Below are 22298 nucleotides of genomic sequence, written 5' to 3'. Positions count from 1 at the left end.
AACATTTTCATTTCATTAAATCATAGATCATTACTTTTCCCAAGTGTTGAAGTAACATTCATTGTATGTCAATTTAACACAAACTGTGATTCTTGACGGCATTCAAATGTTAAATTTTTGTGTTAATTCTTTACATATTATGTCCGTTATTCTTTAACATATTTGCTGTATGTTAAATTAACACATAAATGAGAGTGGATGATTTGAGACACATGAAATATGTTAAATTTGACACATCACTTCTTACAGTGCACGTATATTTAAAAAATCTACGTCATCAATGCGTATCCGCCCGTGTTATTTCAAACTATATTCTCTCTTTTTCTCTAACTCTCTTCTTCTTCTTCCCTCTTTCTCGGGACGCAATTTTAACAGCGATGCTTAATCGCGACTCGAAAGAACCTTGGTCTCTCCCATTGCGTAATCGGAGGGGCTCGTTTCACCCGAAGCGGATAAATTATGAGAAGTACTGGAGTTTTATCGAGGCCCTCCTCGTTCCCGAAAGCTGGATAAAACGATCAAACATATCGCATATGCCTCGGAACACCGGCCGAGTCCGAATCCACGTCACATTCGCAGTTCGTGAATCCCGCGAATTACGTCGTTGACGTTTTCTATTTGCGCGAGGGGGCCCGTGCGATCTATTCGCGCATGAATCAGCCCCACCGGCCTGGTACGGTGATTACCCGGTGATCCCGATATGCGCGCGCGATCTTCGGTCTCGGTCGAAAAACGCGCGTACGAGTGAATATCCCGACGCGAAGAAGCCGGGCCGCGATCGATCAGCGCGAAGGGCGCGGATTAACGGAGTTTCGCGGCCGAGTGTCCGAGCGTGGACGACGCCGAAAACTCCTTCGCGCCGCGGGGTGCCTCCCCTTATTAACGATGTTTTCGATCGGGACCGCGACGGGCTCGAGTAACCCCTCGGTCTCGGGCTCGGAGAGCCGCGAAAACGGGGTCTTATTGGCCGCCATTAATCGGCATGCCCGTCACGATTCGTCTGCCCACGCATGTGGGATTACGGATTGCCTCCTGGTGGTCCCGCTCGTTCCCACACCCGCCTTCCTGTCTGCCGTATCTCTCGCGACGCGACATCGTTGTAAGCCCGTCGTCGTTATCACCATTCAAAAGTTGGCGAACGCTGAGACACTCCCCGACAATCGAGAGATTGCCGATTCTTCTTCTTCCATCTTGCTCCCCGGAGATACGCTCTTCTTCTTCTTCTCTTCTTCTTCTTCTTCTTCTTCTTCGTCGTCGTCGTCGTCGTCGTCATCTTCTTCTTTTTCCTCTTCTGCCTTTTTCTCTCCAAAGTGGATGTCTACTTGACCTACATAATGCTTAACCGCCACCGTTAGATACGCCACCGCGATAGATGAATATGAGACGAAGCATAATGTAAAGTCAGTTCCGTCGTGAAATCGCCACACGTTGTAGGTTACGAGGATTGGCTCGGCGAGAAAATTGGGATAATAGGATTATAGGCAAAGCCGTGCATGTATATTGTCGGACCGTAGTACGTGCCCATCAGGTCGACGGGAATTTGGCTGCTCGAAGAGAGAGCGATCGCGCGATCCGAAGGCCTCGCTTGACGCAAGCGCGCGCTTGACGTAACGCGGCAATCATACGTCCAAGTAGCTTGAGATAATACGAGTCCCGCGACAGATGCGTAATCTTAATGCCTCCATATGAAATTCGGCTGTATCTAATCTCGACTTGCCGTAATAAATCCGGTTTCTCGGCCGGCCGCTTGAGAGAGCGCTGATCTGCGCTTCTTCGAACCGCCCGTACTCGAGTCTGAGAAAGCAAGTTGAATCGCGCGAAGATAAATGTTAGGAATGCGTTAGGAAAATTAAATTTGAGTTTGAGCTCCAACGAGACTTCTGCTCATCGTCGGTTACACTGGGAGCCTTACAAAAGAAGCCTTACCAAAGAAGAAAAAGAAAGGCAGCGAGAAATAAGAAGCGACGCGGGCGCGTGAAGAGGAGAAAATTGCGCGTCTCGCGCGTCTAACGAACGAGCGAACGTACAAACGAACGATTGAAAAATTACGTCGACGAGACTCCGCATTATTCGGCGATCCGGCCGTGCCCGTAGCGACAGGACCTCTCAATGGCGTGAGGAGGATCGCTGCTGCTCTCCTCTTCCGTTCGGGAGAGCGCGAGCGCGAGCGCGCCGCGAGTTCAGCTGCGCTTGAAATCCTCGCGAGGGATCCACGAAGGAAGATCCACGCCGCAAGGAGTCGCGAGTAGGAGGCCGACTGGTGGGGTTGAACCTCGAGGATTGGCTGCGGCCTGCAGCCGAGGGGGATGCGTCGGAGGGTACGTTCGCAGGTATATATACTCCTGTCGGCGGCTCAGCGGCCGATCCGAACTACTGAAACGTTCGCCGGTACAACGGTAAGGAGAAGCACGCGCACGCACCAGGGTGTCGAGACGAGTGAGGGCGAAGATCGGTCGAGTCCAGCCGCCGATGAGAGATTGCCAACGAGTGCGACAGCTGATTCCTTCGTCGTCGAACAGCGATCTATCGTTTCGGGCCTGTCGTCCGATCGCCGGAAAGAAGTTTCGTTTGTCAATCGGTGAGTTGACGCGCGGAGCTCGTCTCTCGATCAGCAGCGCGAATCGGCGTCGGTGGTGGTGCGAGCTTGTGATCGAGAGCCGGGAGGGACCAGTCGGAAGATTCCTGGCGGAAAGATCCTCGAAATGTCCGATCGGTACCACCGATCTTCCTCCCGGAGTCGCCGGCCAGAGGATCTTCGCGAGCCGCGTTTTAATCCATTCTTAAATCGACACGATTTTCTTGTCGACTTTTCCATCCCGTGTGTTGTTAATTCCGTTTTGCAATTATCGGAATATTTGGACACGGGGAGTGGGTGAACTTTCAATTACACGGCGGAAAGTGAGACGACTCTACCTCGAATGCACATCCTCCTCGCAATTCGCGATGAACGATTCGGAGAACGATTCGCGCGACAACGATGCGCATCTTCGGCAGCGATCGGCGCGTTACAAAGGACCGAGCGTTATCCAGGTCTCGCTTCGTCGCGGTGGAAAACGGATTGCGTCGGCGGATAATAATCAGCCGCGGCGCGAGACGAACGCGCGCGTGTCGTCCGCGAGAGGAACGCGCTTGAAAATTCGGTTACGCGATCGACTCGATAGCTCTTTATCGCCCCGCGATCGCGCTCCGTGCGTATAATCGCGCGCATTAGAATACGCCGCAACGAATTTTACGTATTCAACGGAATTACCTCTCACGATCTCCCCCTCACCTGCCCCTTTCCGTGATAGTTTTGCGCTCTCTCTCTCTCTCTCTCTCTCTCTCTATCTATCTATCTATCTATTTATCTATCTATCTATCTATCTATCCATCTATCTGACGGTTCCGTTCTCCGGCCCGAGTTTAACCCGAGGAATTCGCGGCCCCGACGCGAATAAACCAGAATTAACAGCGTGCGATTATTTGTAATTTAAAGAATATTCCCGTTCGCCTGGAAATGTATCAGCAATCAGCGTCGCAACGAGTCGTATCGAGAATTCACGGGGAGGATAAGAAAGGAACGAGCCGCGTGGAGAAACTTGAATATCGACCGCTGGGGATCGTGCCGCGTACATCTTCGCAAACTACCCTGCGTAAGACGGAAGGACGTTTCGCACATTCTTATTCATCGGTCAACGTCACACCGAAACTCCGATGTAATTAACGCGGCCCGCGTTGTTGTCCTCGGCCGCGTTATTAAATTTTTATCTCTCGAGTCGCGTCTCCACCTCTCTCTCTCTCTCTCTCTCTCTCTCTCTCTCTCTCTCTCTCTGTCTTCCGCCGATAAAGAACGCGTTGCTCTAATTAACGCAAATTAGCGCGGGTACACCGCTGATTTCGTCGCGCTAAACGCTTCAAACGTCGAGACGCGTCTCGGGGAGGAGAGAGAGGAGGGTGACGCGTTAATTTTGCGATGGAATTTTGTCGATTGCTCAAACAGATTTCGCCTCTCGCGTAGGCGGTCTCGCAACTAACGATGTGTATTCTCTTAAGCGCGCTCCGCTCGTTGCGACGATGCCAGGCGACAAGATGGCCCGATTCGGCATGTTCGTGGACTTTATGAACGAAGAGTCTCGCGCTACGAGAGAGAACGCGAACCACAGCAGGCGGCGGACGGGCAATATCGTTGCTTTAGACGCCAGTAAAGGCCGTGTAATTCATTTCGATCCGAAGATATCGCGCCGCGAATAGATCGTTCGGTGCGGCTTTATCGCGCTCTCTCGGGCAAGTTCTCTCGATCGACGACACGCGCGATGTCCCGATACTGTTTGCCGAGGAAACGCGATGAATTAAAAGTCGGTGACTCGGCGACGGCGGGAAGGGGCGGCAAAAGTTTCCACCGGAGGAAAGGGGATGAATTGGTGCGCGCCTCCGCGGCCTTTCAGAGAGCTCACTTGCGGCTCGCGGTTTTGCGCCTCGTGACGTGATCGACGAGATTCGAAAGTCGCTCGGCGGTGGCCTTATATTATTATATAACGCAATAGAAGAGCCTGGTGATTTTTCCACGGCGTTATCGGAGCGGTGAGTGACTAGTTGGACCTCTCGAGAGGAGAACTTTGCTCGGCCAGCGTACGCGTGAAAATTATCGCACGGTGACGGTGACGGTGACGGTGACGGTGACATTCTCGACAGCCGTGGTCACTTGATCTTTACCTTGCGCTATTGATCTTTAATTGGCGATATCGTGTGCGGCACAGCGGCGTTTCAATTTCCGCTGCGACGGCCGCGGCGGTGTCACCATGCGTCGTGTGTGTCGCAACGCGCACCTGCTGACACGTACGTGATTCAATCGTGTAATAATGCGCGGCAGCGGCGGCGGCGGCGACCTAGGAGCGAGATTAGCCGCGTATAATCGGGAAAGTGTTGCCGGCGACGAGGACGCGGCGGAAAAACGCGAGTCTCCGATGTGCCGTCACGCCGCAACATAAATTCTGCGCGGAGCCACCGGCAGCGTTATATCGCTTCTTAATACGAACGATAAAACTCGATATCGACGTCGTAAAGGCACGGATTAATTACGCGTTAACCCCCGAAGACAATCTCGACTCTTCCTCTAATCTATAGCGCGGCGAACGTTATTGAGAGCCCTGGCGGACTGCTTCAAAGTAGCCCGCGAGTCCATTAAGCGCCGGGAGAGAGAGACAGAGAGAGAGAGAGAGAGAGAGAGAGAGATGAGCAATCGATAGGTGCGATTTATATGTCTTTAACGGCGAAGGTTAGTAAGGCGTTGGTAAGTCAAATAACGTTAAAGTTCTCGGCGTAAAATCGCGATATTGAAGAGCGAAGGTTAGTAAGGCGTTGGTAAGTCAAATAACGTTAAAGTTCTCGGCGTAAAATCGCGATATTGAAGAGACGATGATCCCTCGCGGGGGAGGCTCGGGCAATCGCGAGCTCCGTCGCGATTGTACGCGGCATCTTTCACGGTTACATTGACGTGAAAGCGCGCTTTTATGGCGCGCGACTCCAAAGAATGCCGCCCCGCGCTTAGATACCGAACGACGATCTCATTATCGTCTCTCGCCGAGGCGATCTCGTCACGTCGCACTTGCATTGCGCGGCCTGTGAGATTCGCAACTTGTGAAAATCCCACGCTAACGGCCTACAACCCGGTCTTCGTCATCGCGGCATGTCGGCACAGTGACGCTATCGAAATTGAGGCTATAGCTGCGCGCCTCATTGTGAGACGAGTTGTATTCACGCCGTATAACTGATGATGTAGTCTTACCGTTGTGCAACGTCGACAAACAATGACAGGTATTTTCACTTAGTTGCTGCTACGACCGACCGACCGACCGACTATCCAACATCCCCGCGAGTCGTTATCGGCGCCTCCGCGTTCGCGATCTGCTGCGTCTCTCGTATCGGCGCGTTCGCTTCGTCGACCTTCATTTATTTATCCGTGGCTGCCGTTGGGGCAGCTGTTGTTGTTCCATGCGATCGAAGAAAGATTGTTACTGACGCGCACGAAAATATTCTCGAGTGCGTGTTTCGGATTTTTCTCCGAATTATACGTATATGGGAACGGAAGGGCGAAAGAAGCGCGAGATTGTGAAGCAGCGATCGCCGGCCGACCGAGTGAAAATGTAGCTTCGCTCGGCGCGAGCTCGCCGAAATTTTCCTAAATTCGGTCTCGCCGCGACGGTGTTATCTCTTTATGGACCTCGAGCTCGAAATACACGGTGATCGGCAGAACTGGAGCGGCGTTTTTTAAATCCGAATTTATCAGTCGCGATAGCGAGTGAATGCGGAGCGCTGTCGCAAAAGAGGCGCGCGTGCTACTCCCAATTATAAAGTAAACTACATACGGCGGTCATTGTCTCGTCGAGTATTTCAGTCATTTGTGACATTGATCCACTTTGGCTCTCCCTCCGCAACGGAGGCAATTCACAAGTTACACAGTGAACGCTTAAATAAAGATGAACACGTTATCTCATTCCCGAATCGTCGCACGATGCGGTTTTTATTGTATTTAGTGCAGACTTTTTTATTATATCGAGATATAGTCGCGCGATCATGTTGATTTATCGATTCGAATTACAAAACAATCACCGCGATAAATTGCGGCAGATTCGAATTGGCTCGACAGATGACGCTTAAAAATATTCGGTTTCTCCTCCGTGCAAATAAATGATAACCTTGCATCTCTCGAGTTGAATTTTACGTCCAACTATGGACGATTTTGTATTCCGTACATTCTTTCGCTATTGAACATTTCTCCGGAAATTTTTCGTAAAATAATGATTATTTCCGCGGGTGTTAAACACCGTGTACTTGATATCTCAAGATTCACGATCACAATAGATCGCGTTTACATCGCGATTCCTAGTAAATTACCCGCTTCTCGCGGGTATTAATGCAGCGGCAGAATTCATCGTCCCGCATTTCTCCGAAAAACGCGAAGTATGCGAAGTATACGGGAAATCACGTTGCCGGAATCTATACACACACACACACACACACACACACATACACATGTACATGCCGCGTAGAAAAATTAAAATTCTAACATTCTTCCTGACGAAATCTCCGTTGCACCCGGTGATTCGCGTCGCTCGACGTTCAAAGTTTACGGGGTGTACCTTAAAGAGAAAAAAAGGGACGAAGAGAGAAAAGAAAAAGACACGTAAGTTCATCCGTCCAGGATAAAGTATTACGATTGATCGCGAGGCATTCCGTTTCAAGGAGCGCCGGAGAAATGCATTGAAATTTAAGAGCGCCTAGCACAATGGAAGAAATAGAAAATATCTTGCAGTCGATCAGAGCTGCGTCTGTACGATATCCAATTTCAAAGCGTTCAGGTGCACAAACTCTCTCTCTCTCTCTCTCTCTCTCTCTCTCGTTCGATTCGTTCTTTCGCGCTACGAAAAAAGAAAATAATGATTGACGCCCACCGGCGTGCGCCTCGAATTAATTTCGTATCTGATATTTACGGCATATCGGCGCTCGATCATACTCACGTTGACAAGTTGAAGTTTCGGTGTCCAATATGAGTATATACGTTTGTGCGTGGAGAAGATGCGAGACATATTATTAGGCGCGGAAAGAGATAGCGATACTCTGACATTCGATTTCGAATGGTATCTTCGGTATATATACAGCCCTTCCTTCCTTGCGTATCCTTCGCTCTGATAGCCCGTTATCGATAAGCTTATCCGTCATGACGCAACAGGTAACTCTCAGCTTCGGTTTCTCACTTTCGCCCACGAATTTTGCTCGGCCCGGCGCCTGAAATTTCCCTCTGCCGGCGCCTCCTTGATTCTCACGCCCGTCTCCGTCTCGTCGCAAACACGATAATGCCACTTTGATTGTTCGCACCGTCACGAATAATTCGGCGAATTTTCGATTTGAATCGCGGCGAAAAATCACGCAGGTACGCAAAACTCTCTTTCAACTTAAGCCACGATATCCGGCCCGCTTTGTTGCCAGGGAACGAAGCGTTTCCCGACAACAATTTCCTGGGAGGAATCTCCCGACTGCTTTCTCGCGAGACCGCTTTCTATCGGGAAAAAAAGAGGAAAAAAGGGGAGTGAGGGAGAAAGAGGAGGGCGTACGCAACGACGTTGTATCAAATCGCGCTAATTATCGCTCGTGCTCGACCACCCCCGCCGCTCTTTCTCTCTGCGACTTTCGAGAGCCGTCACGTCGTACTCGATCATCCGCGGAGATAGAAGTTTCTTACCACTTTCGGGACGGTATTACGGCATCGGGAAACTTGCGATTGTCTTGCTCCGATGGCTCCGCGTATCGTACACGACGGCAAGTTGCGTCACCGCGAGGAAAGGGACGAGGAAAAGGGATGATCGCAGGCGTAAAAGTTTCGAGCCGCGAGGGGGTCTGCCTCCCTCGCGCGTTAGGCGCTTCTCGTTGCCGCCCACGTGACGGCGACAAGCTCGCCGTTACCAGCTCGCTCGTGTCTTGTTTGCAGCAACCGAAAGCACCACTACCTCAAGCCGTGCGAAATGTGGACGCGAATGAGCCTGGTTCGTTTCCTCGGCTGCCTCTTCTTGGTCGCCGTCGTCGGGACGACGAACGCCTACGCCGAGCCGGAGCCGATGGCTCGACCGACCAGACCGAAGGCGATCGCGAGCCCCGAAGAGCTGGAGCGTTACTTTGACCTTGTCCGAGACTATTACTCCTTGAGAAGGGCAAGGTAACGATAGCGTGCAATCGTCTTTTCGCGATACGTCACGAGTTGTCGAAGATATTCCTGTCGGAGAAAAATATACACAAATAATTGCCAATTTAACACGTGACACTTGACGACTGTAGACAATCCGAAGAGGCTTCAGATCACTTAAAGTTTTACGTAAAATCGTCGTCAATATGGCGCTTGTTGCATCATTATTATGCTGAGAAGCTGCGTACCGAAAAGTCTAGCTTGCTCGAGTCGATGTTTAAAAAGAAACGGAAGAGCGCCGAGAGGCAGTTCGGATGATCGAAGTATAAAAGTTTCGAGTGCGGGATTCGGCATAGTCGTACACGCTCGCACGCGATAGAATCCTCCTAGCTGCGCTAGGAGTCAGGGCGGTCGTGTCTGTTAATTAAAAGTGCTGATTAAATATCGCGTGCAGATACGGCAAGCGCAGCGGTGACGCGGCGCCTCGGACATTGGAATTGAACGCCACTTGGGAGACCCTGAAGACGATCCTGGACGCGCAACGGCAGAATCAGCAGCGCAGGCTGGGCAAGAACAAGCCGACGACCAACGAGCAGGAAATCGCGTACCGCGACTATCACGGCTTGGACGCCGACAGACACGCGTCGCGCGTCGCCGCAAGACCCGGATACCTCCTGGACGTGGCCGGCAGATACTACTACGACGATGTACAGTAAAACGGCCCCCGCGTAGCGTCTCTAATTTCGCGAGTCACCGAGGGAAGGGAAAAAAAGGAAAGAAAAAAAGAAGAGAAATATACCAAAGTCCTCCTACCATTCCGAGCACAATCGTCGAGCACAAATCCTCTCCCCTGTCGATGTTGAATTGACTCGTTGCTTTTCTTCCTTGTCGCGACTTGATTTCGCGTCGCGTCGCGGGTCTGTGTCTGATCGAAGGATAATCGCATATACGAAGCGTACGGAATAAGACGGAATAAGAGGTTAGTTAAGAAGAATAACGAGAGAAGGAGAAAGAGAGGGGCAGACGACGGCGGAAGCGTGATGAAGGTTACGCGTTTGTTCATGATCAGGAAACGATTCTCTCTTTCTCTCTCTCTCTCTCTCTCTCTCTCTCTTTTCTCTCTCTCTCTCTCTCTCTCTCTCTCTCTCCCTCTCTCTCGGTGTCTGACCGATGACGCTCGAGATAAGTCGAGTTCTACTAATTGCGTGATACGAGCCTAGATAGCACGATTGTAACCCTCCCCCTTTAATATTGTATGTAAATTCTTTTGTTAACATTACGGAGCATAATAAAATTAAATCGAATTATACATCTACGACGAACTATACTCTGACGACAAAGGGATGACCGTCGTTTGTTTTGCGACGAGGTCCGATGCACGCCGGACTGAATTGCGGTTAGATTTCCCCGTGATGCAATAAAGTCCAAGCACGCGCGACATCAGAGCGATGGTGCATTAATACATATCTCGAACTCGTGTCTCTTATCAAAGCTATCCATCGCCGATGCAAATTATATTTTCGAGTATTCGGAGTATCCGAGCCGAGAATTTCCCTCTAATGTCGCGACTTGAGTGTGACACTCAAGAGCGTTGAAAAATATTTCGTGTCAGATTGTGCGAGAGAACACGCACACCCGAGGCGTTTGAAGAGACTTTTATCAGTTACGAAGAGCTCTCGAGTGAACTATCGGACAATCGTCGGTGAGGATATCAAACGCTATCGAGATCTGCGATCTTCCGGAGATGCGGAAGATTAGTAACTTACATCGCGAAGGAAATGAGACAGTATCGGCCGACTCGCGGCGCAACGCACAGTGGAATCGTTGAAAAATGAACAATGTCTCTTTATTCAATAAGTTACAATACGGTGTTGGACACTGTTGGATTAAGGTATAGCTTACTATCCTACAAATAAATAACTATCGATGAGCAAAAATTACTTTTCATTCGGCATTTGAGCGAATAAATCTTTAGAATAGGTTTCGTTAAAGCTGACTCGCGTTAATAAACGGCTACGTTGTACAAGCGGATAAAAAGGCGGTAGCGCTGGACTCAGGACTCTTCAAATGTACCGGTTGAAGATGGGCAGCCTAAACCAGGAACTTCCGCGCGTCTCTTCGGTCTCCTTCTTGTCGTTCTCTTTCTCGTTGTTCAGCAAATCGTCTCCCTTGCCCACGTCCTCGTTCTTGGCCACTTCTTCGGTCTCGAGCTCTTGTTGCGGGGGTATCTTGCAGGTGACTTTGTGCGGGTAGTCGCAGACCTGTCTGACGTAGTCGAACTGCAACTTATCGGGACAGCTCTGCACGTATGGTACACCGTTACTGCACATGCAGAACTTGTGGCAGTCCGTGTTCGGGATCAGGACTGTGTAGTTGGTCGGGTCTTGCCAAGGGCATCTGCCTATGCAGCCAGTCTCTTCATGTATTTTCGCCATGTTTACGATCTCGCCCTCTTCACAGGGATAATTCTCCGGAAAGTCGCAGACCTTTAAAATAGGGTTAAAGTGCAAGTCATGCCGGCACTTACGCAGGGTTTTCTCACCGTCGTAGCAGTCGTAATATAACTTGCAGTCCTTCTCATGAGGGACTTTGCCGACTCCTGTCTCAGGACATTTGTATAAGTCGGACTTGCCACTGCTGCTACAGTTTACGTTATTCGGGAAGTCGCAGACGCCGATAAGCGGGTTGTAATGCAGACCATTGCGACATCTCTTCAGAATCGTGTGACCGTTCTTGCACATGTAGTAGCTCGAGCAGTCGAACTCGTGGGGCACTTGAGTATCGTCGGGCTTGTTGGCGCACCACAACAGGGCTGGCGATACGTTGATGTCAGGTAGCTTCGTGGGATTGGAAGTCGGTCGGACGCAATGCACGTTCTCGGGCTTGTCGCATGTAGCATACTTGTAGTCGTAGTGCAAGCCCGCGGGGCACACTTGGAGAACCATTTCACCGTTGTAGCAGACGTAGTATTTGGTGCATTCGCACTCGTGCGGCAGCTTCCGTTCCTCCGGGGAGCCTGCGGGTGGGCAAGTGTTGGTGGACTCCGCGGTGAAATCTGTATTGGGCTCCTTGTATGTTGATCCGCACCCTTTCACATTCTCCGGGAAGTCGCAGGTGCCCAGCAACGGATTGAACACGTGACCATACCTGCAACTCTTCAGGACCTTCTTGCCGTCCATACACTGATAGTACAATCTGCAATCGGTCTTGTGCGGGAATTTGACTATCTTCGTGTCGTCGTGCGGACATTCGCCGTCATTGATAACGGGTGGCGTGGTGGGTCTCGTCGGCGGGGGAATTGGACGAACGCAGTTGACTACCTTTGGGTCGCCGCAGGTTTGATGAACGTAATCGTAATGTTGTCCAGGCGGGCATTTGCGAATAACCTGTAATCCGTCAAAGCATTCATAATATTGTTTGCAAGAGCACTCGTGAGCCCACTCTATTTTCTCCGTGGAGCCTTTCGGTGGGCAAACGTTCTGTATGGAAGTGTATGTGTCGGCTATATCATGTGTGAAACTTGGCATCCCACAAGTAGTTGTTTCTGTGTAGGTGGTGGTGGTGCCCGCGGTCGTCGTCGAAGGGATGGGACGTCTCACGCATTTCGCTATTTCCGGCTCGTCGCATGTTTGTCGAACGTAATCGAAATGTAGACCTATGGGGCAGTGTCGGTGGATCTCTAGTCCGTCCATGCACTCGTAATAATCTGTGCAGAGGCATTCGTGTGGCAACAGTACTTTCTCGGTGGAACCTTTGGGTGGACAAGTGCTTGGTATAGAGCTAGTGGTAGTGGTCCAGATAGTAGTGGAATCTGTCGTGGGGCCTCTGCTACTTTGTGTAGTACTTGTGGGTTTTTCTGTCATCACCGTGGTAGTGGGGGTAGTTGTTTGCCGTGTAGGTGTTTCCGTCGCCTCCGTCGTGGTAGTTTTATATGTAGGGATAGAACTTTTTGTGCTAGTTGTCCGCGTAGGGGTGATGGTTTCCTGCGTAGTGGTAGTAGTTGTTTGCGTAGGAGTGGTAGTTCCCTGTGTAGTGGTAGTAAACTGTTTAGATGTACTGGTTCCGTGTCTAGTCGTAGTAGTTATCCACGTAGGGGTACTGGTTCCTAGTGTAGTGGTAGTTCCCTGTGTAGTGGTAGTAAACTGTTTAGGTGTGCTGGTTCCTTGTCTAGTGGTAGTAGTTATCCACGTAGGGGTACTGGTTCCTAGTGTAGTGGTAGTTCCCTGTGTAGTGGTAGTAAACTGTTTAGGTGTGCTGGTTCCTTGTCTAGTGGTAGTAGTTATCCACGTAGGGGTACTCGTTCCTAGTGTAGTGGTAGGAGTGGTAGTTCCCTGTGTAGTGGTAGTAAACTGTTTAGATGTACTGGTTCCTTGTCTAGTCGTAGTAGTTATCCACGTAGGGGTACTGGTTCCTAGTGTAGTGGTAGGAGTGGTAGTTCCCTGTGTAGTGGTAGTAAACTGTGTAGTGGTAGTAAACTGTTTAGGTGTGCTGGTTCCTTGTCTAGTGGTAGTAGTTATCCACGTAGGGGTACTGGTTCCTTGTCTAGTGGTAGTAGTTATCCACGTAGGGGTACTGGTTCCTAGTGTAGTGGTAGGAGTGGTAGTTCCCTGTGTAGTGGTAGTAAACTGTTTAGGTGTGCTGGTTCCTTGTCTAGTGGTAGTAGTTATCCACGTAGGGGTACTCGTTCCTAGTGTAGTGGTAGGAGTGATAGTTCCCTGTGTAGTGGTAGTAAACTGCTTAGAAGTGCTGGTTCCTTGTCTAGAGGTAGTAGTTATCCACCTAAGGGTACTGGTTCCTGATGTAGTGGTAGTGGTTCCCTGTGTAGTAGTAGTAGTTCTTTGCGTAGGAGTGTTGGTTCCCTGTGTAGTGCTAGTAGTTATCTGCGTAGGAGTGATGGTTTCCTGCGTGGAGGTAGTTGGAACGATAGTAGTTGTAGCACGGGAGGTGGTGCCCGTCGTGGCTGCAGTCGTGCTTTGAGAAGTAATTTGAGACGTACTGTATGTAATGCCTGTCGTCGTGTCAGTGTTGTACTTTGTAGACGTAGTCGGGGGGATGGGTCTCACGCATTTCACTATGTACGGCAGATCGCACACCTGCCGAACATAATCGAAATGCAGACCGCTCGGACAACGTCGACGGATCACGAACCCGTCCACGCACTCGTAGTAATCTGTGCAAGAACACTCGTGAGGCAACAGTACCTTCTCCGTGGAACCTTTAGGTGGGCAAAGACCTGGCATAGGAGTGATAGGTGAAGAAGTTGTAACGGGGAATGTAATAGCGGGTGTCGTGCCGGTTGTGTCGTCTAGGCTAGATGTCGTGTCTCTGGCGGTGTTCTCTGACGCGGATGATGACGTGCCTTTCGTTTTCCCCGAAGAAGTGGCGGCGGTAGTAGTGTTCGCGGTGATATCCGTCGGAAAGGTGGGTAGGTCGCATATGACCACGGTCGGCTCGTCGCAAATTTCCCAAATGTAATCGTAATTCAGACCGCTCGGGCAACTTTTACGAACCTGTAATCCATCGTCGCACTCATAGTAATCCGAGCAGAAGCATTCGTGTGGCAATCGTACTTCCTTCTTCGAGCCTTTCGGCGGGCATGCATTCGTCGATGTGGACTCAGTCGTGACGGTTATCCTCGTTGTAGAGGTCCCGGGTGAAGTCGGAGTGATTATCGCGCATTCCTTCTCCGGGTACTCGCACAACTGCAGGGTGACGTTGAAGTGGAGGCCCGGCGCGCAGTATTTCAGGACCTTCTGCTTATTCACGCACTCGTAGTAAGTGGTGCAGCTGGATTCGTCTTGATATCTCTGGCCCTCGTTTTCGCTGGAGCACTCGTCATAGCTGACAGTCGTAGGAACAGACATCACCATCGTCGTGGGGATAGGTCGAACACAATTCACTAACTTCGGAAGATCGCATATCTCTCGAATGTAGTCATAATGCATACCCGACGGACATTTTCTCAGAATCATGTCGCCATCACGACATTCGTAGTACTTGTCGCATTGGCACTCGTGAGGCAACATTGCCCTCTTGCTCGAGCCCTTTGGCGGGCACTTGTTCGGTGTGGGTTTGACGGTAGGCATGATCGTAATGCCGGAGCAGTCCACGTTCTCCTTGTGGTCGCAGTTCTTAATCAACGGGTTGAAAGCGGTTCCGCTTCGGCATGTTTGCATGACCTTCTCACCATCGGTGCACAAGTAGTAGGATTCGCATCTGGTTTCATGACGTATCTTGATGGTTTTGCCACCGGTATCTTTGGGACAGGTTTCTCCCGATGGCGTCTTGGGTGTCGTCGTCGTCGTCGTTGTTGTCGTCCGTTTCGTCGGTTTCGTTGTTGTCATCCGTTTCGTCGGTTTCGTTGTTGTTAGTGGTGCTGGGGTGATGGTTCGTATCGGCGGATTGTATGTAGCTTTCTTGGTCGATGGCGTGAGAGTGATCGTTATGATAGAATCGTCGCTGCTGGTAGATGTATCTGGTGTTATAGACCAAGTAGGTATCGTTGATGGTGTACTCGGTTCTGCAGTTGTAGTTGTAGTTGTAGTTGTTGGTTCCGTAGACGTAGTGGTCGTAGACGTAGTGGTGGATGATTTGCCATTCTTACAGCCCGCACGATACGGCCAATCGCACACCTGTAGCCGTGGGTTGAAGTGCAACCTACTTCCGTCTTTATCCATGTAGGGGCAGTTCATCGGTCCTATCTTCCGGCCCATTTGGCACATGTAGAATTTCGTGCAGTCACTCTCGTGAGCGAGGTGAACTGTGGTGCGTACCGAATCGACTTTGGGACATTTTGTCGGGATTTCCTGGCCGAATGTAAAAGCGACTAAAGTGGCCACGAATAAAACTGCCACTGTGTAGATCTCTAAAAAGGAATATTCAAGATGTGAGATCCCTAAAGTTAATTACTCGAGTGACCGATTCGCTGATTAGATCGTTAATATATGTGTGTGTATGTGTGCGTGTACATGCGTGCGTGACATTTTCTTCGATATTTATATTTATTGTTATATAATGTTTTGAATTAATGTTTGTAACAATTTAACACACACACACACACACACACACACAAAAATGTGTTAATTCAACAAGTCCATCATTTCTTGATATCTTTCACGAATTATGTCTTCGATTTAGTCTATAATCAAACGCACGTGGGAAAAATAATCTATAAGTGTGCGTGCAGCAATTTATTGAAACATTCTAAACGTTTTTTCGCATGTGTATACGCATATGAGAAAAAGAGTGAGAAAGAGAGAGACAGAGAGAGAGAGAGAGAGAGAGAGAGAGAGAGAGAGAGAAAGAGAGAAGGGAAGAGAAAGAACGAGTACGCGTGTGTCGTTATTATCTCGCGTCCCTTCTCGTCGTGCACGATCGACAACGATTACTCGCACTACGTGAAATTCTCGCTCCTTTTCGCGGCGGCGCACGTTCACCACATCCGACGGTTCAGGATTAGGATTGTCCTGATGCGTCTCAGTCGTTGCCCCGATCGCCGCCGCTTCATCACTTTCGTTCGCTTTCCGAGAGTTCCGCAAGTGGTAGCGTTCACTCACCTTTCATCCTGCCCAATCACTAGATCGTAAAGACTGGGATCTTATTGCCGCCACTTATCAAATTGCGAACTGACGAGCGTGCAAGTGCGAAATGTTTTTTATAAGCGCACAGCAGGGATAGAAGGGGGCGTTATCGCCTCGTAATATCGTACATTTTATCATATCTAGCCATGACAAAACTCTCCTCTTAGAAATCGCTTAAGTATATCGAAACGTCAAACGTACAATGTGGCGATTTAGATACGGGGTGTCGATTTAGTAAGATGTATAAACGACTCGCGTCCTCCCTGAAAATACGTTCCGCGCGGGATCCTCGTTGGTTTCGCCAGAGTCGCGAATTTTCTATCGGTCGCTCAAAATTCGCGGTGGAAGCGACTTTTTTAGGAACGTGAGAAACTCCAACCGCGCGCGCTCTTGAGAGCGCTCTTTAGAGGCTCGAGGAAATTACGTTGAGGATTTTTATTAAATATTAGAACTCCGCGAAGTGAAGTAGTTGGTGCTTTGAATTTTCAAAAGGCGGAGATTAAAAATCGTCGGGTTTGCGAATTTTTTTCGAAATCTCGAACTTACGTTCCGAAATCTCCAATTAGAGTCCAACTTAAATCATACGCTTAGCTTCTTTGTGACTCACGGGCGCTGTACAAACGCGTTTATTAAACTTTTTGTGGGAAATCTCCCGGTGCTCACACGCAGTTTTCGCAAAGATATAATCGGCGCGATAAACCATTGTATTTTTGCACACATACATGTTAAAAAAGCAGAGCGAGGCTTCTTTTCTTAAGCGATTTGAGCCAGCGGTTTCTGATAATGATCGATCGATCGATTCGATGACTCGTTCGTATTAAGATGGATAATAGACGAGTTATCAGTTAATGGAATGTACATGTAGACGATGGAGGCTGTTATCATCGAGGCGGTTATCTAACGTGACGTAAAACTGAAAGCGCATTAATTCGGCATTGGTGGAAAGAGAATACGCGGGGATTGAACAATCCAACATTTTTTATCACAGTTCGCACAATCTCTACACAATTCGACAATTCCGCGCGTGTATTAGTGCGTATTTTTTTTCTTTTTTTTTTCTTCTTTACATAGGTCACACGCGTATAACTGTGTTCTACATATTATTATACGTACATAAAAGTCACTCGAAAGTTGTGTGACGTAACAGACAGATTCTCCGATTAACCTAATTAATATTTTTAATCAATATGCGAATACACGAAGCTCAGCTCGTGTCGTGGCTCCATTATCGACTGATAATCTTCGTCAATTTGATAATTCGTTTAAATATCATTCGCCTTAAGCGTGTTACAAACATATGGATATTACATGATGTTTTCTGGCACGTACGCCAACAGAGCGGTAGGAATTTCGAGGAGAGACGAAGGCGCGTCGAAGGATCGCACGAGACGCATCGATCGCTTCCTTCGTCGCTCTGGTTCGCCATGTCGATCGACGGAAAAATCCCGGGACGGTGGAGGGTAACGTGTTTCCTCGTCGGGGCAGCTCAATTCGTGCCCGCCGGATTCGCGGCCTTGTCCTTCGTGAGATCGTCTTCGCACTTGACCGCCCACTTCCAATTGCAGACCTGCTTCTTCCTGTCGTAGCGCAAACCCTTCGGGCACTTCATCGGGTACGGGACACCGTTGCTGCACTTGCAGAACTTGGTGCAGTCGTTGGCCGGCAAGTGCACCGTTCTGTCCTTCGGGTCGGGGAACGGGCATTTGCCGTAACAAATGTCGGTCTTCGAGTGAGGCTCGCTCGAGCCACCCTCATGCGCAGGCAGCCCCGATCGCAATAACGCCAAATCCGCCGGCTTAGGCTCGCATACTATTTCATCGAAAGGCCAGTCGCACTCCTTGATGAGCGGGTTGAAGTACAAGCCAACGGGGCAGCTGTGAATCGTCTTCCAGCCGTTGTTGCAAACGAAATAGAGGGTACAGTTCTCCGAGTACGGTAACTTGGCGGTACCCTCGGCGGGGCAGTCGGGATCCCTTTCCGAGGGTAACACGTTCACTTGATCCTCGTCCACCGGTTGCGACGTCACTGGCGGAGTCGCCTCGGGGCTGCAGCATCGGCTCACGTCGCACGGGATGTCCTGCGGCGAGTCGCAGCTCCCGTGGCGAGGGTTGAAGCTGAACCCGGCTTGACATTCTCTTAGGATCATCTCGCCAGCGACGCACTCGTAGTACTCGCCGCAGTCGCTCTCATGAGGAAGCTTGACGACGCCGTCGATACCGTTTTCGGGACACTTGACGATGGCGTCGCTCGGCGGTGCCATCGGCCGGACGATGCAACCGGCCTCGTCGGCGGGTCTGCATCGTTTCAGCCGGTTGTCGAAGTGCTTGCCATCCCGGCACCGCCGGAGAACCTGCTCGCCGTCCTCGCACTCGTAGTACTTGGCGCAGGAGCACTCGTGAGGCAGCCGCACGCCGGAGCCCTTCGGCGGACAGCACGTCCATTTGCAGCTTGCCTCGCAGCCGGCGTTCTTCGGATAATCGCACATTTGGCTGACCGGGTTGAAGTGCAGGCCCTTCGCGCACGTGACCTCCTCCTCGCGATCATAATCGCACAGGTAGAACTTGCTGCAGTCGGTCTCGTGCGGTACGCGTATGCAACCTTTGAGTTTGCCCGGACACACGCGCGGCAGATTGAAATTGGCGTCCTTGCAGACCGCGAGGTCCGGCCAGGCGCAGGTTTGCAGAGCGGGATTGAAGTGCAGCCTGTCGCCGTACTTGTTCCTGTACGGGCAGACTCGCAGGATCTTATTCCTCTGGTGACATTCGTAGTATCTGCTGCAGTCGGACGCGTGTCTCAGACGGACCGTGATGTCCTTGGCATCCTTCTCGGGACAATGGGTCGGTATCTTGACATCGTCGGCACTCGCGATCGCAAACACCCCCGACGCGGTGACCAACGCGATGAGCACCAAATAATTCTCTGCAAATTATAGAATATTTATACTTAAATGAGTATTAATAGAAGCATAAATGAATAGAAGAATAAATAAATATTATATTGAGATAAATATAAGTAAAAAAAAAAAGAAATATATATATATATATTTTAATAAAAAAAAATATATGCGTTATATATTATAATTTATATATTATAATTTATATATTATAGTTATATAATATATATTATATAATTATATATTGTAACATAATTATATAATATACAGAGTGCTAAATTCCAAACGTAACAGGTAAAAAATCCCGAAAACTATGGGAGATATTAAAAAAAGCTAAAACACGTACTCCATGATTTGGAAGGGGGAAGAGAATGGCATTATCAGTTTTTTATTTGGAGGGCATTTTCAAGGTCAGTTGAAGGCCAACTTAATTTTTTTATATAGAAAGCCCAATTTTTTGAAATATTTAATAATTTAATAATTTTGAAATTTCCAAAGGTCGATAAGTTAACAAAAGTTAGGGCGCTATTATAGTAATATATTCTTGATAGTAAATAAAGTATAGAGTCTAATACTATTTTTTCTTTCGACGAATAGTTAGCGAGATATCGTAAGTTAAATGTTGAAGAAGTTACCAAGTTTTCCTTAAATATTTCAAAAAATATTAGGCAAATAAAAAGATGTTTCAGACAAAAATTCTTAAAATTAATTGGTAGAAAAAGAAGATATAATAAAAAATTGGGCTTTCTATTTTAAAAAATTAAGTTGACCTTCAACTAACCTTGAAAATGCCCTCCAAATAAAAAACTGATAATGCCATTCTCTTTCCCCTTCGAAATCATGGAACACGTGTTTTAGCTTTTTTTAATATCTTTCAGAGTTTTTGAGATTTTTCACCTGTTACGTTTGAAATTTAGCACCCTGTATATATACTGTGTGTACTCATTATTATTATATACATGGTATTTTATGTATAATTACAATTTATATTACAAACGAGGATATATAGCTATATGATATATAAAGCTTACACGTTTAAAAAAAATTTATTTCATTATTTTTACAAATTTGTTTTTGTATTCACTCTCATTCTACAGAATCTGCAGGTCGCGTTTTACGAAGGATTTGAGATCCGCGTTGAAAAACATTTCCATATTTTTGGCAAGATCAAAAGTAAGTAATTGTCTTTATTTTTGTCGCGTAGCAAGAAGTAACTGTTATTGACTTTGAAGTTCGATGATGCCGCCGAGCGATACGAATACAAATTCGTTATCCCCTGAACAAACGCGCGCCCCGAACAAACACCAATGATAAAAGACTATCTCTCTAAGCCTGGATTCAGTTTAATTAGAGCTAATGTTCAAATCTTGTCTACATCTTGGAAACCTTCCTCCGCGATAGTCGAAATGTGCGTTTCAGTCACGTAACGTTACGTATATGTAGAAACACATTTTATCGGTCGTGAATCTTTTCAACGATGACAGCATCGTGTCAACGAAACATTTTTCTCGCATTATGTACGTGATAATAGCGGTCCGTTACCGGAAGAGAAACAAATCCCCGGGAGTTAGGCGCGCGCGGGAAAACACGCGAAGGTAAATTTGCGGCTACGATCAGCCGACGAGCGTTTCAATTAGCGAATTTTACACTTGCAGCACCGACGGAGTCAGCTCTCGTGGATGCGTTATTCGCTCGTCGCGCCGTTTTCGTAGGCTCACCTCTCATCGCGGAAATGTGTCGTGGTTGTTCCGTTCACGTCAACGCCTATCACATTCGGCAAATAACTGACAGCTGCAATCACATGCAATCGATTTTTATACGGTTTGCACCATCTTATCGCCGGTCAATATCACATCCGCATTATCATATCTGAATTTGTAAAAAATACCTTCGTTTCGTGCTCATGCCGACGAATTGATCTCGTTGTCGATTGACAATCAAATGCAATTACCGAAATCAGCCGGCGAAAGCTTCAAGCGAGTGTTTTCTCGGAGTGATCTCAGGACACCCCGTATATACAAATAGAATATACTATGTATACAAATTTCCCGCGCGTGTGCGCGCGCTTCTATGAATTTAATGCATTATCGTGTTATCGTGTCGGGGCTTTGAAATCGGGTTTAGATAATGTGCCTGGTGACAATCGCGCTTCTTATTGCCGTGTTATCGAGACGTAAAATCTGCTCGCGGGTGGAATGCATGACATCGATAAAAATAAAAAGAACGAGGATCGTATAAAGCGAGCTTGCTTGCGCGATTCAATGAATCTTTTAGAGGAAAATCGTGATATTTGTCGTGCAAATATATTCGCGCTCTTATGATTATGAGATTACAGGAGTTGTTCGAAGTTTGAGAGGAGAGCGTTTCGTTTTTGCGAAAACGAGCGAATCGTGAGGCGAATAACGATATTGGTATCATGATTCAACACCGATTCGACAACAAGGAAGTCAAACCGCGTGTTAATTTTGCTAACGATTAATTACGATATCCACCAAGACGGTAATACTAAAAAGGATGATGACGTGTACGGCTGTAGTATATTTGATTGTTGTCGATAAAATATTTTATCTCGTGATTTTCAGATAGATAATAAAAAGAGAATGTGAGTTCTCACGATAGTGAGTTCTGGACGCACTCTTCGAGAAAGAAAGATTTTAATTCGCCGAACGAATACTTTATGCATCTTATTCGATATGCCGTGAAATTTACGACGATAGGTTATCATAAACTGATCTTTTACGATTTTGATTTATTTATGTGATAACAGGTGATAAATAAAAGCGCCGAGTTAATTAATTTCATGGAGAGAGTGCCTCTCACAGAGAGACAAACGCGAATTTACAATTAGGAAACTCTTTCGATAATTCGCGTAGTACGAAGTTAGAAATCTATTTTAATAAATACCACAAAACCAGCAAGTGCATGTTAAATAATATATATTGGCTTTTGTTTGAAATAAATACATTTCACGTTTATAAGAGATAAATTTAATTAAATAATAAAGCTCAGCGCGGGTTAAAATTTTGTTTTATCTTTAAAGCGGAATTATAGAACCAACGATTTTATCTACGTATTTGAGTTAAATCCCAACGATTTACCTTTAAGTTGCGATATATTGAATCAATTGAAAAAATGAATTCGTGAAAGGAAGAAGAGGAAAAAAGCGGGG

At 48.0% G+C, this 22298-nt stretch overlaps 3 protein-coding genes across 6 annotated transcripts in view; 1 reads left to right on the top strand and 2 right to left on the bottom strand.

Moving 5' to 3' along the window:
• NPF (neuropeptide F) overlaps positions 1-10860 on the top strand; it is a 44137-nt gene extending 33277 nt beyond the window's left edge. Inside the window, exons 1-3 of one of the 3 annotated variants that reach the window (XM_011152296.3) lie at positions 2292-2578; positions 8465-8689; positions 9111-10860. In XM_011152296.3, coding sequence (XP_011150598.2) covers positions 2307-2578; positions 8465-8689; positions 9111-9372 — 759 coding nt within the window. In that variant the 5' untranslated portion in view covers positions 2292-2306 and the 3' untranslated portion in view covers positions 9373-10860. Of the gene's footprint in view, positions 1-2291; positions 2579-4541; positions 4561-8464; positions 8690-9110 lie in introns of those variants that run through there. The other 2 variants (XM_025298292.1, XM_019844519.2) reach the window with 2 other exon arrangements.
• Positions 10478-17093, bottom strand: LOC112588419 (mucin-2-like). Of its 2 annotated transcripts, XM_025298288.1 has the most exons (3): positions 16213-17093; positions 13236-15521; positions 10478-12860 (listed from the first exon to the last, which is right to left on the bottom strand). In XM_025298288.1, the coding sequence occupies exons 1-3, from the start codon at positions 16217-16219 to the stop codon at positions 10720-10722; spliced, it is 4434 nt and encodes a 1477-aa protein (XP_025154073.1). In that variant the 5' UTR covers positions 16220-17093; the 3' UTR covers positions 10478-10719. The 2 variants fall into 2 exon arrangements, with proteins under 2 accessions (XP_025154073.1, XP_025154072.1); XM_025298287.1 differs by having other exon boundaries at positions 10478-15521.
• A 200-nt stretch (positions 17094-17293) lies between these two features.
• Positions 17294-20986, bottom strand: LOC105189906 (chitin-binding domain protein cbd-1). The gene is made up of 2 exons (XM_025298291.1): positions 20848-20986; positions 17294-19155 (listed from the first exon to the last, which is right to left on the bottom strand). The coding sequence occupies exons 1-2, from the start codon at positions 20852-20854 to the stop codon at positions 17723-17725; spliced, it is 1440 nt and encodes a 479-aa protein (XP_025154076.1). The 5' UTR covers positions 20855-20986; the 3' UTR covers positions 17294-17722.
• Positions 20987-22298: the final 1312 nt, after the last annotated feature.

The sequence above is a fragment of the Harpegnathos saltator genome, unplaced genomic scaffold (genome assembly GCF_003227715.2).
Source record: "Harpegnathos saltator strain DR-91 unplaced genomic scaffold, Hsal_v8.6 scaffold213, whole genome shotgun sequence".
NCBI classification, from domain to species: Eukaryota; Metazoa; Arthropoda; class Insecta; order Hymenoptera; family Formicidae; genus Harpegnathos; species Harpegnathos saltator.
This window is presented reverse-complemented; position numbering and strand designations above follow the sequence as displayed.